The sequence below is a fragment of the Grammomys surdaster genome, unplaced genomic scaffold (assembly GCF_004785775.1).
Source record: "Grammomys surdaster isolate TR1022 unplaced genomic scaffold, NIH_TR_1.0 141, whole genome shotgun sequence".
Lineage (NCBI taxonomy): Eukaryota > Metazoa > Chordata > Mammalia > Rodentia > Muridae > Grammomys > Grammomys surdaster.
The window spans coordinates 10,477,062-10,491,939 of NW_021604599.1; the positions used below are offsets into that span (position 1 = coordinate 10,477,062).

Consider the following 14,878-nt stretch of genomic DNA (forward strand, 5'->3'; position numbering starts at 1 on the left):
GAGTTCTAAGGTAGCTTTGTCTACACAGAGAAAGTTCCAGGCCAGCCAGAGTTCAAAATGAGACTCTGTCTTTCTCCCAACCCCCAAACAGGTAAGAAAATTTGTGACTGTCCCAAAATCTAGTAATTTTAGCACAAATAGTGGAAGAATAACAGATACCTAAATAGAAAAGAGCCCTTTAAGATATAATTTGAATTGTCAAAATGAATAGAGTTAAAAAGAAATAGATCTTCAAAAACTAGATTTAAAAAATAAAAAAATAGCCAAACCAGAAAATAACGCCCATCTTTGTACATACATAATCACTAATTTGTGGCTACTGGAATGCCCTTTCAAATCTGGGTGCCCCATTAATTTTTGTGAAAATTCAACTGAGAATGTGGAATTCTGTCATCACCAAAATAAAGGTCCAGTTAAGACTATTTATATTTAATTAGAGATTGAAAACTGGAGCCTCTTAAGATGACCACACTGGCTCCTGGGGAAGAAGGTACTAGGGGGCAAATGAGATGCTTCATCAACAGAGGTTAACCAGATAATTAACAAATGAACCCCAACTTTCTTCCCCCCAGCAACCCTGCTCCCACTTCTTCCCATTGGAACCTTCTGTCTTTCCCACGCATGCCATGCTGATGTTAGCTCATGCCTCCATGCATCTGTGGCGTCCCCTCTGCCTGAGACTCCGCGCCCAGCTCTTTCTACCTTCTCCAAAGTGCCCAAGAATTAGCTAGCGTGGCACCCTTTCCAGGATGTCCTTGGTTACTCTGGGTAAACCTCTTAGTTACCCACTAAGGTACACTAACCACACCACTGTCGGACTTAACAGCATTTAAGCTGTTCTCATTTCAATACCTTGCTTCGGTGACTGTGAATTTACTGGAGAAGTGAACCCCCATCTTCCTTGGTGTCTTTATACCTAGATAGTGGACTGTTGGCCTAGGATAGAGTCAGAAGAAGCATGCTACTTGCTGGAGAGAAGAGGAGATCAAGCCTACCATAGCCCACAGGCTGAGAGACTGTAACTGGACAAAAGCAGACAAAGCCACCAGGACCCCAGGAGAGCAGGACAAGAATTAAAAAGTAGAAAGACGCACGCAGCCTAGAGAAAGTTGGAAGCAAATATGCCATGGTTATACAGTGATGTCTAAAAACTCGTGGTGCTTGAGAAATAACCTTAGGTTAGAAGGGGAAAATGGGCTTTCAGTGAAATACAATCAATATCTTATATAAATTACTATCATAAAGTTATTGTGGAAGAACTAATTATTCTTACTTTCAACTGGGCCTAGTGATGGCTCTTGAGAATCTCTTCCCCTAAACTGCCTTAATAAGTAAACAGCAAATATCTTCACTTGAGTCCTACTGCCAACTACAATTACTGGTCATTTGAACTTTGCTCCTAGCCCCTAATTGTGATGTGCAGAAATGTCCACATCAGAGCCCCGCTAAACACATCAACATCCCAGGGTTCTGAGCTATGATAGAGAGCCAGTAATTTCATCCTTAAAGAAAAACAGCATTGGTTCCCATTCATTCCTTCCATGAATTACCCTGTGTCAGAGTCAAAATAGAATTTTCGCTCGGCCGGCTTCTTCTGTAGCTCCTCCATCGACTGCGCAGGCTCATACTCCTCAATTCGGGATAATGAGCCATTCTGCCGCTGCAGAAAGCCAACGGTAACCTGAAAGCTCGTGTTAGATGGGTAACAGAGGCCAACCCGGATCCAGTCATCCCTTTAAAAGAGACAGAAAAAATTCACACTTGAGCTTCTATCATTTGAACACTGAAGCATACAGAATTTTAAACTGATTTCTCTCTGCCTTTTGAGTCCCAAGCCTAATACACTTCTCTAGTTCCCAAATATCTTGTATCAAAGTATATACAACAGAAATATGACCTAACAAGAATATGAATACCTAAACTTGGTTTCATGAGAAGTTGGGATTTACTTGTGAATTAAAATTAGGTGAAATATATTCTAAACAGATAAAGTTCAAGTTGGATATGGGGACACTAACATGGACCATCAACATTTTGACGATGGATTTGCCAGCTAGTAAAACTACTTCAGACAATGTTTGACCACACACACGCACATGCACACAAATATGTCTTTTAAAACTGCAGTTAAGTGATTTTCCTAATGGCACAAATGAGAAAAATGAAGTTATAATGCCATTTATCCACACTTCCAAACTACAATATTCTTCCTAAATGTCCTTAGATATAAAATTATTTCTTTAAAAAAATGTACTTCAAAGTATTTTCCTTGAGTACTCTTTTGTGACATTTTTTATTGTGATGACATATACTCTAAAAAGTGTCCTTTTAAGCATTGGCTTGCACAGTTCAGTGCATTAATTATATACACAAGGCTGTGCAGCCACCCCACTGAGCATGTCACAACCTTCTCTATCTTTCTAAAGAGCTTTAATGTGGAGCAAGAATTTAGCACTGGTTCGTACATCTTACCAAGTAGTCTCACTAAGGAATAAATATGAATGCCGACAAAAAAGCTTTCAAAGCAAAAGTGTCCTATGAAGTATTGTTAGTAACAGCAAACGGGATTAGAAAACCTTAATGTCTGTGGTTGTTTAAACAGCTACAGTCTATTCAGAGCTCAGAAGACCCTGAGGGTGAAGGGAAAGGCACCATGATGCCTATGTGCCTTGCTTTAGTCAGAATTGAGGACTATATCCATCTTCTTCTTGCTTGTCTGTATTTTCCTTATTTTGCTTAATAAGTGGAGCATTTAAATGTTTAAAGTGTTATTTGCAGAAGTAGCGCTATGACCTTTCTGTAATTTCACTAAATTCAGAAACATTATTCATCTCTTCCTCTTGCCTCTGCCCATCATATAATTTTTATGAACTTTTAGCTAATTAGGCTAGGAAGAGATGACTTTATTTCAAGCTCATGTTGATTTTTCAAACCCCTGGCTCACCCTTTTTCCCCTTAAAAAGCCTTTTTTCCCCCTTTTCTAAAAAAATCAGAATTGAATGAAAAGATTGCATTGTACTTTCTAGAACCTGTACATCATTTCACTGGAATATCTCACCTCAAACCCTTCATCCAACTCAATATAACATTTCAGAACAGGGGCACTGACTCTCTTTCTCCCCATCCTCTACTGTTCCTTTCTCATTGGTTTCTCTGACTCACTGGGAGCATCAGGCTGGGCCTGTAGCAATCTTACCAGGAACACTATGTGAACTATGGACCTACGGTGAGGAGACCAAGCACGGGGCTGCTTCAAGGTTCCGGGCAAAGAGGTGGGTGGCCTAAATTTACCCATAACCTATGAAGGCCAGACTGGGAATATCTGAATGACATTAAGGAGCCAGACATGAGAGTTTGCCAACAATGGGATGAAAAGGGAAGGGTCAGCATAAGGAGTGCTGGGTGCTAGGGCTGGGTGACATCAGTTGAACACAGGCAAACAGCAGTGTTAGAGAAGAAACCAATGGTTACTTTGGACCACCGACCAATCTCACAGGAAGGGCACCCACCATCATGATCACACAGCCTAGGAAGTGAGCTACTTGTACCCCAAATCCCAACCCTCTCTCTATTTCAACTGCTTACTAAGTAAATTCCAACAAGTCAAAGCCTCATGACCAAAAAAATAAACAAGGCAATCAATTTTCAGGTATAGGTTTGAGCAATTGCATAGAATCCCATGAGCTAGCTACTGCACAATTCCAGATTACTTTACCCTGAAGCTTCCACATAACCAGATCCAACTAACTAAAACTAAAGCAAAAATGAACACTCTAACTGTTCTGAAGACATACACTTTTCCCTTGCCACTGTTTCTTAAATAATAAAGTGTAACAATTACTTACGATGCTTAAATGTCACAAGTAATTGGATGATTAAAGAATACAGAGGTGTGTAAATGTGAATTATGTGCAAATATCATGTCATTTCATTTAAGGATGTGAGCATCTATAGAGTTTAATATTTGCAAGGTGTCCTCACATCAGCTTCCAGAGACATAGGGGAAAGACCACCCCCAACCCTCCTTTTTGGTCTAAACTTCTCCCTTTCTCTGGTGTTCCCCAAATCCTATTCATTAAATCTACCATTCTGAGCCGAACACGCTCTTTCTCAACTCTGGACTTTGAACAAGACTGACAAGAGAGAGGATAAGGATCCCTCCCTGTCCTGGTTCTACTCCCTAGGCAGAGTGTGGGATTGGTACTCCTAGCCAATGGCCACCAAAGAAGACTTGAAAGATGAGAAGAAGAGGAGGAAGCGGAGAAAGAGGAAAAGGAGGCAGAAGAGGAGGAGGGGAGAAGTAGGAGACAGATTTCTATTTCCTCAATATTTTCCACACCTCTCTAATGTGAACTCATTCATCTTTATATCGACCAACACAGAGTAAATGAATAAATTAGTAAAAAATGCAGCCCTGGATTGAATGTGACATTATGAGGACAGACAACTGGCTAGTTGAGACAGTGTAGCAAGACATTATTATGAAAATCTCTTACATTCTAAGACTCTAAGAGATTGAATTGTTTTTTTCCTGAGGATGTGACATTTATTCAAACAGAGAAAACAAAAAACAAAACATGTATCCCTTGGCTCCCTTCCCTCCCCACTCCAGCTGTTCTTCGGCTCCCCAGGAGTGAACCCTGGCTAAGGCCAGGTAGCAGGACAGTCACTCAAATGATGTCCGCAACCCTAGGCATCTCTTCAATGGAGGTACAGTAGGGGGTCTCAATTTCTTTAAGAGTCTTCCTGTCTTCTGTTGTCACCCCAGTTAGTAGCCAGTCCCTAATGGTCAAACTGACCACCACAACCAATTTTGTGGATGTAGCTTGCCCTGTTAGTGAGATAGTCAAAATTGATAGCTTCTGGTCAGTAGGTCAGTAGTAATTAATACTCTTCTTGAACTAGACTGGAACTCTCTCGTGGTCATATCTTCTGCCTTTTAGCCCATATCTCCATCCATGGCAGAAATCATGAACTCCCAGGCATGCATTTTCTCAGTGAGCAATCCACCTTCCTTCTGGTATTGATAAAGATTACTGCCTGGGTGATAGTGTTTCATACAAGTCACAGTGTGACAAGCTTCCACTCCTCCTGGGTCAATTCTTCCTTCTTGGCAAGAATCTGAACTTCTCAGTGACCTTGAGGACATCAGAAGGCATTGTAGTGGACAACAATACTACCTGATACTGTTGAGCTTTTTGAATCTATCACAGATCTGATCCTTGACCCCACAGCTTAACATTGTATCAGCTTCATCCAGTACAAACACCTTGTTGTTCTTGGGGGTATCTCCAGTTAAGCTTGTACACCTGGCCAGGGGTACTCATGATGATATCAGGGAGCACCAATCTGCAATTTCTGCACCAAAGCATGCACACTGGTGCCCCCCACCAAATACACAAGACAAGAGGCACCCATTCCATCTCCTAATGCTATAACTACATTTTGTCAGCTGAGCCAACTCATGAGCTGGTGCCAGTACTGAGGCACTGAATGGCCCTTAGATCTAGGTCAATCTGCTGAAGAATAATATGGCAAATGTAGCTGTTTTCCCAGTCCCAGACTGGGCTTGAGAAGTCCACTCACATCCCCTTTACACAATGAATGGCTCCTGGCTGGACAGCAGAGGGCTTCTCAAAACCATAGGCATAAATCCCACAGAGGAGGGATTCTGAGAGATTCATGTCATCAAATCTATCCACATTCTCATTCCAGTTACTCCTGATCTCATGACTGCAGGCTCCATCCTACCAGGGCCATTATCTCTCGACCAAGATTCCTGACTTGATCCTTAGTGGGACTGTAACTTTGGCTGGACCTCACAGCCAAGTTAAGAATCGAGGTCACTGAAGACTGCAATGGTGCTGTGTACTCAGCCTGCCTGATCAACCTGCCTTTCAGAGGACAATGTACAATCAACCTTACTTGGATTTCCTATGTAATCAGCTTCAACAAACTAAGCTAATACATACTTGTAATCTTAAATTATGTACTCTTCCATGTCCTGATCCAGAGTATGAATTGAGTTAATGGCAATAAACGCTGAGAATAAGAAATAGGTTGAAAGCAACCTTATAAAACAAATCTCCACCATAGATGCCAGAAGCCACATGGATACAAGTTGATAAAACTGTCTGCAGCGATGCTTACAGTAGTTTGTTATCTGGGACAGCTAGGCTCAGTGAATCAGGAAAACTTCATCAGGAAAGCTTAATTCAACCCTTGTGGAGCTCTAAGATTTCTGTAGAGTGTCCCTCAGTCTCTCCCCGTGTGATGCTTTCTATGTAGTGCAACATTAGGAGGAAAGCCCTTTGTTAAGGACACAGAAAGACAGACACAGGGACAGACACAGACAGACAGCATTCAGGGAGGCAGATCCAGACTCATACAACAAACAGATAGATTACTAACAGAGAGGAGGAGAGGATCCACATCAGGACTTAGTAAACCTACTAGAAGGAAAGGTACTTCGATTTCTTCTCTTCAGTGTAACACTTACACATTAGGGACTCAGATTATTATAAATGTACTTAAACAGGACAGAAGGCTTCCAGGCAGGCATAGGAAATACCTGGTATTCACGCCCACCACTCCTTCTTCTCACCCTAGCAACCAATCATGCTACCTTCCTCTGTCCAGTCTCTGCTTGGACTCAAAATTCTTTCAGTTTTGTCAGCTATTGTGATTCATACCATAATCCCAAGCACTTGTGAAGCTGCGGCAGAAGGACTGTCACAATTTCAAGGCCAGTGTGAACTACACAGCAATGTTGTGTCGTTCCTCTTCCCCACGGGGAAAAGGGGGCAGGCAATGAAAGAAAAGAGAAAAATATTTTTTTTTAAAAAAAAGGCCAGCCTTTTAATTTAATTTAATTTTCCGCAAGCTTACTCAGAAAACCACATAAAACTGGGGCCAGCTTTCGGAAACTGGAGCGCTCAGCAGATGGTATTAAAACCTATCTTTTGAGCAGATAATATGGCTTAGGGTAGAATTCTTGCTAACATGCTTGGAGTCCTGAATCCAATCCCAACTACCTCAGAAGACAAAGAACAAAGCAAAGGAGACTCCCCTGTGGGACAGCCTTTCTGTACACAATACCCTGATGATGGAGAAAGGGGAACTATTTAAAAAGCCAAATTGATTTGCATAATCAAAATGCACAATCATACTTCCATCCACACAGCCTAGACAGTGTCTCCGCAAGAATTAAGTGCATGAAATGGCTTTACATTATGTTATTCTTTTCTCTGCTGTGACTACTCAACTGCTTGCAACGACAGAAAGATAAACATTACTTGTTGAAGTTCACGAGATACAAGAAAGTGGTACGTGGTGCTGGACCATTCCAGTGGATGGTGTAGCCCTTCTCCAGCATGACGACAGGCTGGTACTGTGGGGAGATGGCCCTCTGGTTGATACCCCGCAGCACCATAGGGTGGGATGGGTATTCATCTCGTGTGATGATCATGCTAAGATTCGGAGTATTCCACGTCTGAACATACACCTTTAAGAAAAAGAGAAGAATTGAAAGGAAGTAAGCAAAAGATTAAACTGCTCCAAGGACTTACCAGTATACATCAAAGGTCTCTCTATTTTGAAAAGAGAGATTCTGTGCTAAGTGCCAGACCACATAAGTAGTGGCCAAGTGGTGTGAGACACGCTTATGATTGCAGCCTGCTTAAGCTAGACATGGCTAAAACCAGACTCTGCTGGCCACCATCATCACTTCCACCATCACAGGCCAGCCTATTCATCAGAAAAAAGAACTTCTGTGGCTTGTCAGAGAAACCCCTCCATCTCAAGAGCTCACATCCAAAGCAAATCAGCAAACACAGGGGGAAAACTGATACGTTCCAGGAGATTCTAAGACTTCCCTCTGATCCACGGGATGGAAAATTCATATCTGAGAGCTCTGGCTTTACTCTTCCATGACTACCATGTGCCCAAGAAGTCATTTTTCACCTATTCAGACATAACAGTTAAAAAGCTCTCTACAGCATCTGGAAAAACATGTTAAGCTTAGATAAACTGGAAAGTCCTGAATTTTTTCCAGTAGCATCTGAAACACGGTCCAGGCTAAACTAAAACCTTCCACTAAGGCATCCTCCCCAGCACAGCCTCGGAACAATTTCCTAAAACAAATCAATATCCAGCAACACATTCTCCAGGAGAGTAAAATCCTCTGCAGAACACTAACATTTTACCAAAACTTCACTGGACTCCTCTACAACCTTGTTCACGCTGGAAATCAACAACGAGAATTCTGTCTTGACTTCCTGTCACTTTCTGCCACAAATGCACACTATAGTCACTCCGAAATAAAAGCAAACAGCTACGTATCCGGGCTTCTGCCCAAATTTCAAATCTTCAGGAAAGAATGTCTGACCCATGGTTCTCCCACTCCTGGAGTCTCCCAGGAAGCATAAATGACCCAAGCCTTCCTTCAGCTACAAACAGAAATGAATTATTACCCAGCTTCCTATAAGCGAATGATTAGGTTCCAATCTCAAATAGCATTACCAATCCAAAGGGCCAAATGGTTGAGTGAGTTGTGAATGAGAATATATAGTATTTAGTTAAAAACTAGAACTTACAAAAATTATGAGCTATTATAATCATTCGCCACATACTTTACAGACATATAACATCTTCATTAGTAAACATTCACCATCTTCAATCAGTCTGGCACGCATGCATACACACACATACAGATACAGACACACACACATACACACACACACATACACACATACATATATGCATACAATCACATATAAACACATACATATACACAAACACATACAAACACACACACACACATATACACACATACACAGAGATAGCAAAAAAAAATTAATAAAAACTGAAGCCACTGAAAGAGAATAAAGGTTCCTTATTTTTGTTCTGGATTTAATTTTACAGTATCTATAGAGTCTAAGTATTGATGGGGGATATTTAATGTGGAACAGGGGCAATTCTGAATAAGAACAAAATGAAAGATGGGGATCCCATTATAAAGCTTTTTTTCATTCTGGTTACTCTGTAGGTAACTCTCCATCTACTCCTTGACCCTTCAATGACCTGCCCCTCTGTGACTGTTCTTTTCCCCATCTGTTCAAAGGAATGAGAATTCCCACAACAAAGATACTAATAAAATAAACAGGAAATGCTGTCCAGTCTTCATCCTTCTTCATCTTTTTTCTTGTCTACAGAGAACAAATTGAGATTTTTTTCCCTTAATTTAAGAGTAACATTCTTTTACAATCATTTCGAAGTCGGATGAATAATGAAGAATTCTGTTCTAAGGAACGGCAACTACAAAAGGCTAAAAGGATGAACACCACATCAAACTCGGGGTACTTGAGGAAGCACCGAGGCAGGAACCCACAAACACATGCACTTGGGAGCTAAGCCAAGGTCAGCGGCAGGGAGAAACCACACAATAAAAGAGGCATCTGGTATCAGCTATCGAAAGCCAGTGTGACTTACAGAGGATTCCTTGTTCTTCCTCCAGTTTCCTTCTTTGTGCTCAGATCAGCCCCTTCTTTTATTATTTTCCCCCTCTGATTTTTTTTTTGAGATACTGTCTTTACTATGTAGCCCAAGTCAACCATGAAGCAGAGCTCTATCTGCATTAGCCTCCTGAACGCTGAGATTGCAGCCATGCACCACCACGCCTAGCCCAGCAGTCTGTTATTAAATCCCACACTTTTACTGCCCTAAATATGGGGCTAAGGAGTCTATCCTCCTCCTCCAAATTTCTGGGTAATTGATGCCTCGGCTCTGTAAGATCTCCCTCCATCATCTCGCTGTTAAAACCAGCTTTGGGACTTAACAGCCCTGCTTCTTCAAATGGTAGCAGGTTCCCCTGTGGCGGCCAGATCACATGCTAAGTGTATTCCATGGAAGTATCCTGTCCTGTCACTGTCCTCATTATGCATGGCCACAGAACACCTTTTAATTGACCCACCTCACATTTCCGCACAGAACAGATCCAGGCAGTCTGACTCCAGAATCTATGTTCTTAACTATGCCTACTTTACAAATAAGCCTCTCATCTGTGAAGATGCTTCCTAGCTTACTGATTTCAAACAAGTATTTCCCCATATATCTGTGCTATCGCTTTCCTATCTCCACACACTAGCGTAATAAAATTAGACTTTCCCTAGGTCCCTTTATTTCCAAACCTCAGCTCCTTCCTTAGAATCTCATTCTTTCTTGTTCATCCACTGATATTCTATCTCAAAGTCAGATGTCACAGAGGTAAGGACCACGAAAGCAGAAGATAAAAATTCCCTTAAGAAAAGACGCTTGGAATGTAGTCAAAAAAGCCTAAGGGTCAAAAAACATCAGACCTACCTATCTGTTATGGTGACTATCTGCAGTCTCAGGCCACAGGAAGTGGAGACAGAGCCAGGAAGACTGCCACAAATTTAAGCCAGCCTGGGCTGCATTAGGAGACCTTGCCTCAGAAAAGGGAAAGTGGCTTCTCTTGTCCCAGAGGCATCTCGGCTATATCACCAAGTACATTTACCTTACCTCCACTGCTGGATGGCTTCTTGGATTTAACTGGTTTCAGAAAGTTTTAGTAAAACATTCTTCCTTTCTCTTCCATGGCTGGTTACTTTCCTCCCCTCCTCTATAAAAACTGTGCTTGGGACACCCCCAATCACCCTGCAGTCACCATCCAACTCCCAGAGGCAGCACTGCCAGAGGCTGCGGGTATGGACCACCTGTTGGGCCTACCTGGGCATAGGTCCCACTGCAGACCACTGCATTCCACTTAGTAACGTTGACACAGTTTGGATGGCGGATCAGGTAGTTGTCCATCCTTCCCACATAGGCGTCTTTGTATCCTGTCACAGAGCCATCAACGTCATGGAAGATGGAGTTCTTATCACCATCCAGCTCACAATCCTCAAACCAGGGGCCAGGCTTTCCAAAGAAGACGTTCAGAGAGACCTGGCAGCAGAAAGAACCAGAAACATCACAGAATGAGGCTCCTGCAGACTCACACGGCACCTGCCACAGAGCCCCACTATAGTGTCATAGCTTTCTTGCTGAGGCACTGAAGCCACATGTCACTAAATGTCAACTGTGGTGGCCAGTTGACTTGAATTCTACAAAATGACATGCTTGAGCAAAAACATTCTTAAAGCCTGACTGGAAAGCATTAAACTACAACTTCATTGTTATTCTTTTTTTTCCCCCACTTAAATGATAAAGCTGGGAGGAAGAGAAAAGTAAAACCAGCCATACTGGTTTATAAACTATTATTAACTCCAAGTGTAGCTAGCAGGGAGGCACATGCCTTTAATCCCAGCACTTGTCAGACAGAGGCAGGCAAATGTCTGTGAGTTCCAGGCCAGCATGCTCTAGAAACCAAATGACACAATGGTCCGGGCTTATATACAAAAAAAATCCTGTCTCAAGAAAAAAAATGAAATAAATAAATAAACTCTATGTGTAAGATTCTGTGCATTTCCGTGTATGCAAATTAAACTTGAACCAATAATCATTTTACTTCATGCTAGATGACTTCGTTACTTAGGTGTATGTATCACTCACACCCAGAAAAAAAATCAGTACAGGCCAAAACCGACACAGAGTGTTGGTGCTGGCTTAAGATGGCCAAGTTCTGCTGAACTCACTAGAATCTGCTGGAAAACAGGTACTGTTGCATCTAATCTGAACATACAACATGCCAGCTCAGTAACTTCAGTCAGGCATTTTCTGCAAAGCCTTTCCTAGAAGGCTAGGGATGTAGCTCAGTTGGTGGAATTCTGACTAGAGTATGCAAAACCCTGGCTTGAATTCTTAGCACAGTAGATAAAGATAAAATAAATCCTTCACTAAACACATAGCATCCAGTTAGAAAGCAGACTTTCTATTTATAGCTTCTAGCTATTTCCTGTTAGGAGAAAACCACTAACATTTTTCAAGGCACACAAAAGCACTTATAAACACTCTGTGCACTCGTCAACCATCCAGGATGCTTGTGCATCAACAGCACAGCTAAATGATAAGCGCCTCCAAGGAAAATAACACTGTTTGGAGTTGAATGGCTCCAGGTTCGTGGTGCTACTGCTACTTTATCTCCTGCTTTCACAAACTTTTCCCACGGTATCCCTACCATAGCAAGGACAGATGAGATCACTACGGATTCTCTTATGCTATGGCTTTTGAAAAACCCATCTCAAGCTCTACTTTAAACCCAGCCACTCCGAGTTCATGTGGATGTAATGATAGAATAGTGAGCTTTGTTCTAGTTTTGCCTGTCTGTAAGTCAGAAACCTGGAGGCTCAAACTCTCTCATGGCATAGCTATTGTGGAACCAGCAAGATGGAGGTCTGAGGTTCTAAGAAGACTGTGCTGTAGATTGTAGGTAACAGGGAAATGGCTAAGAAAAATATTCTGGGGGCAACTGCAACATAAATACAAATTCTAAGTCTTCTTTATATTCTTCTGTCAAAATCCAATTTCTACTACTCTACCCCAATATGCCTCCTTATACCAACTTTTTGTCCCTACAAGCCTCAGAAAAATGAATCACCTGGCAGAAACCAAATCTCTTAGTGGAGATGGGTTTACTGTCCAGCTTACTACTCAGTGTCCCAAAACTCATGAGCCATCTTGTTCCTGTTTTTCTGGAGAATCTCCTCATATCTCCACTCTAAGTCATTATCCTGTTGAAGACATCATCTCATGTCAAAAATAGTCCAAGTCACATCAGACTTGTGTGCCCACTTGACCCCGATGGGATCCAGTGCACAAGTTAGGAATTGCTCCTACCTACACTTTTCTTTCTGTCAATCAGACTCAGTGTAAATCCTTTGCTGGCACCTTGTCTTTGGGAATATGTTATTGCCTTCCCTCGCCACAGTCCCTGAGGAGGAGCCATGAGAACATACTTACCTGTGGACCAAACTTCACAAGGGAGACGTTATTCCTGGGTGTTGTCTGCCAGGAATTCTTCATGAGGAAGCCAATTGCACTGCTGTACCTGTCTGGAGTTGGCACATACTTTTTGAAAGTGCTCTTTGTGAGATGAATAGGCCCATCGTAAATCTGAAAGCCTCGGATTGGGAATGTCCTACAAAAATACAAGATATGTTTAATAAATGTGGGCCTGACTCTTTCATAACATTTATGTTTTATGAATACCGCTAAGTCTCCAGTAAGCAGCAAATAAAATCTCACGACACATTGGTAAGCGAGACACAAGCCCTAATGTCATGAAAATACAAGATCCTAGGAAAGACTTTTTAAAAAATTGCAGATAACTAGTGCTCTGGAGACAATAAGCTACAGCAGACTGGATGGGGAGGGACCTGCTGATCTGGGTACAACAGAGGTCTCTCTAAAGAACTGACTTGAATTTCCTGAATCAACTCCGTGGTGATGATTTGTTCAGAGCTAGGGATGTAGCTCAGTGTTTGCCTTATGTGACCAAGGTTTTGGGTACCAAAAAAAAAAAAAAAAAAAAAAAAAAGAGGACAAAGAGGAAGAAGAGAGGAGGAGATGGAAGGAGGAGGAGGAGGTTTTATTTGGTAACTCTTTGTGGTTTTGATAAATCCATGAGCAGAGAATGCCTCCTGTCCAGCCACAGAACAATGATAAAAAGGCAAAACATAAAAGTTGGTGAGGATGTGAACTCCAATGCCTCAGGGCCTGAGTTGTCAGAAGAACTAGCTGGATTAACACTTTGAGTGTATCATTCTTCTTCCTTTCTTATCCTCATAATCACCAACCAGAATTAACAGATAAAAGAAATGTTTTAATTTGTGACTTCACTACAATACAGCCATTTTATTTAAACCATAATATATAATGTTCCAAATTCCTTGGGTTTCTTCACCTATTAAAGCTTTTAAAGTATTTATTAAGGGTAATTCAGAGGATTTCTACAGCAGCTGACCTGCACCTTGGCAGAGTTTGACAACAAAAATGTTTAGACTAGCAAGAAAAATGAACTGTCTGATTAAAACTCTACTTTATACATAGACTCTGGGCACATAAACCAACAAGACTATAACATAAACCAGACAAGACTATAAACACAGTCAAATAAAACCTGAGTTTATTAATCCAGGAGCGAGTTTTTGTTGTTTCTTTAATCTTCCTTAGCAAAGATACAAAAAAGCATTTTTGAAATAAAACTAGCTGTCAAAATTAAAACAACAACAAAAATAAAAAACCAGAAATAAGCTGCTCAGAATCTCACTACAGCCCATATGGCTAGAAATTTGTGCTTCCATAAAATGCACAGTTAGAGTGAAGTACAGCATAATCATGAAGCTGAAACCAAACTCAATAGGTTCAAATCCCACCTCCTCTACTTAACAAGCTCTCCTCTATAAAGCAGGAGGAGGCAGTGTGTACCTGCCTGCATTTTGAGAGGGTCAAGTGAAGGTGAGCTACTTAGACCAGGCCTTGGCAAGCATTTGATAAATGTTAGCTGTGGGAGATTCTTGAAGCACAGCTGGGGAAACATTTAGACGCAGAAAGCACTTTCCTCAAACGTATGAGGGTTTGGGTTCAGGCTTCAGCCCCACACCATACAAAACAGGAAGTTCGTTTCTAGTAGTACACATGATCCAACAGGAAAGCTACACAGAATGGCATGCTCACTACTTCACAGATCCAGCACAGGACACCAGGAAAACTGACCATCTATCTGGCCCACTCCCCTGCCTCATCCTGACTCATATCCAGAGAAAATATTCCCACAATGGGCTGATTCTCAATGCGCCTTGGCATCAGCTTGGAACTGGGGTCTTGTGAATAACAATGACATTATTCTCTACCTGGTTTTCCCTCACATATAATGAAGATAGCTCCAAACCTCAGACCCAGGTGCTGGGTTAACTAGCTTTAA

At 41.7% G+C, this 14,878-nt stretch overlaps 1 protein-coding gene and 1 pseudogene across 1 annotated transcript in view; both read right to left on the reverse strand.

Annotated features, from left to right (window-relative positions):
* The window catches only part of Cemip2 (cell migration inducing hyaluronidase 2), a 78,337-nt gene that overhangs the window by 13,723 nt on the left and 49,736 nt on the right, over window positions 1–14,878 (reverse strand). Inside the window, exons 16-19 of the mRNA XM_028764091.1 lie at window positions 12,916–13,093; window positions 10,747–10,962; window positions 7,296–7,504; window positions 1,551–1,733 (exon numbers count right to left, since the gene is read on the reverse strand). Of these exons, the coding sequence (XP_028619924.1) occupies window positions 1,551–1,733; window positions 7,296–7,504; window positions 10,747–10,962; window positions 12,916–13,093 (786 nt within the window). The remainder of the gene's footprint in view (window positions 1–1,550; window positions 1,734–7,295; window positions 7,505–10,746; window positions 10,963–12,915; window positions 13,094–14,878) is intronic.
* LOC114618325 lies at window positions 4,671–6,503 on the reverse strand (annotated as a pseudogene).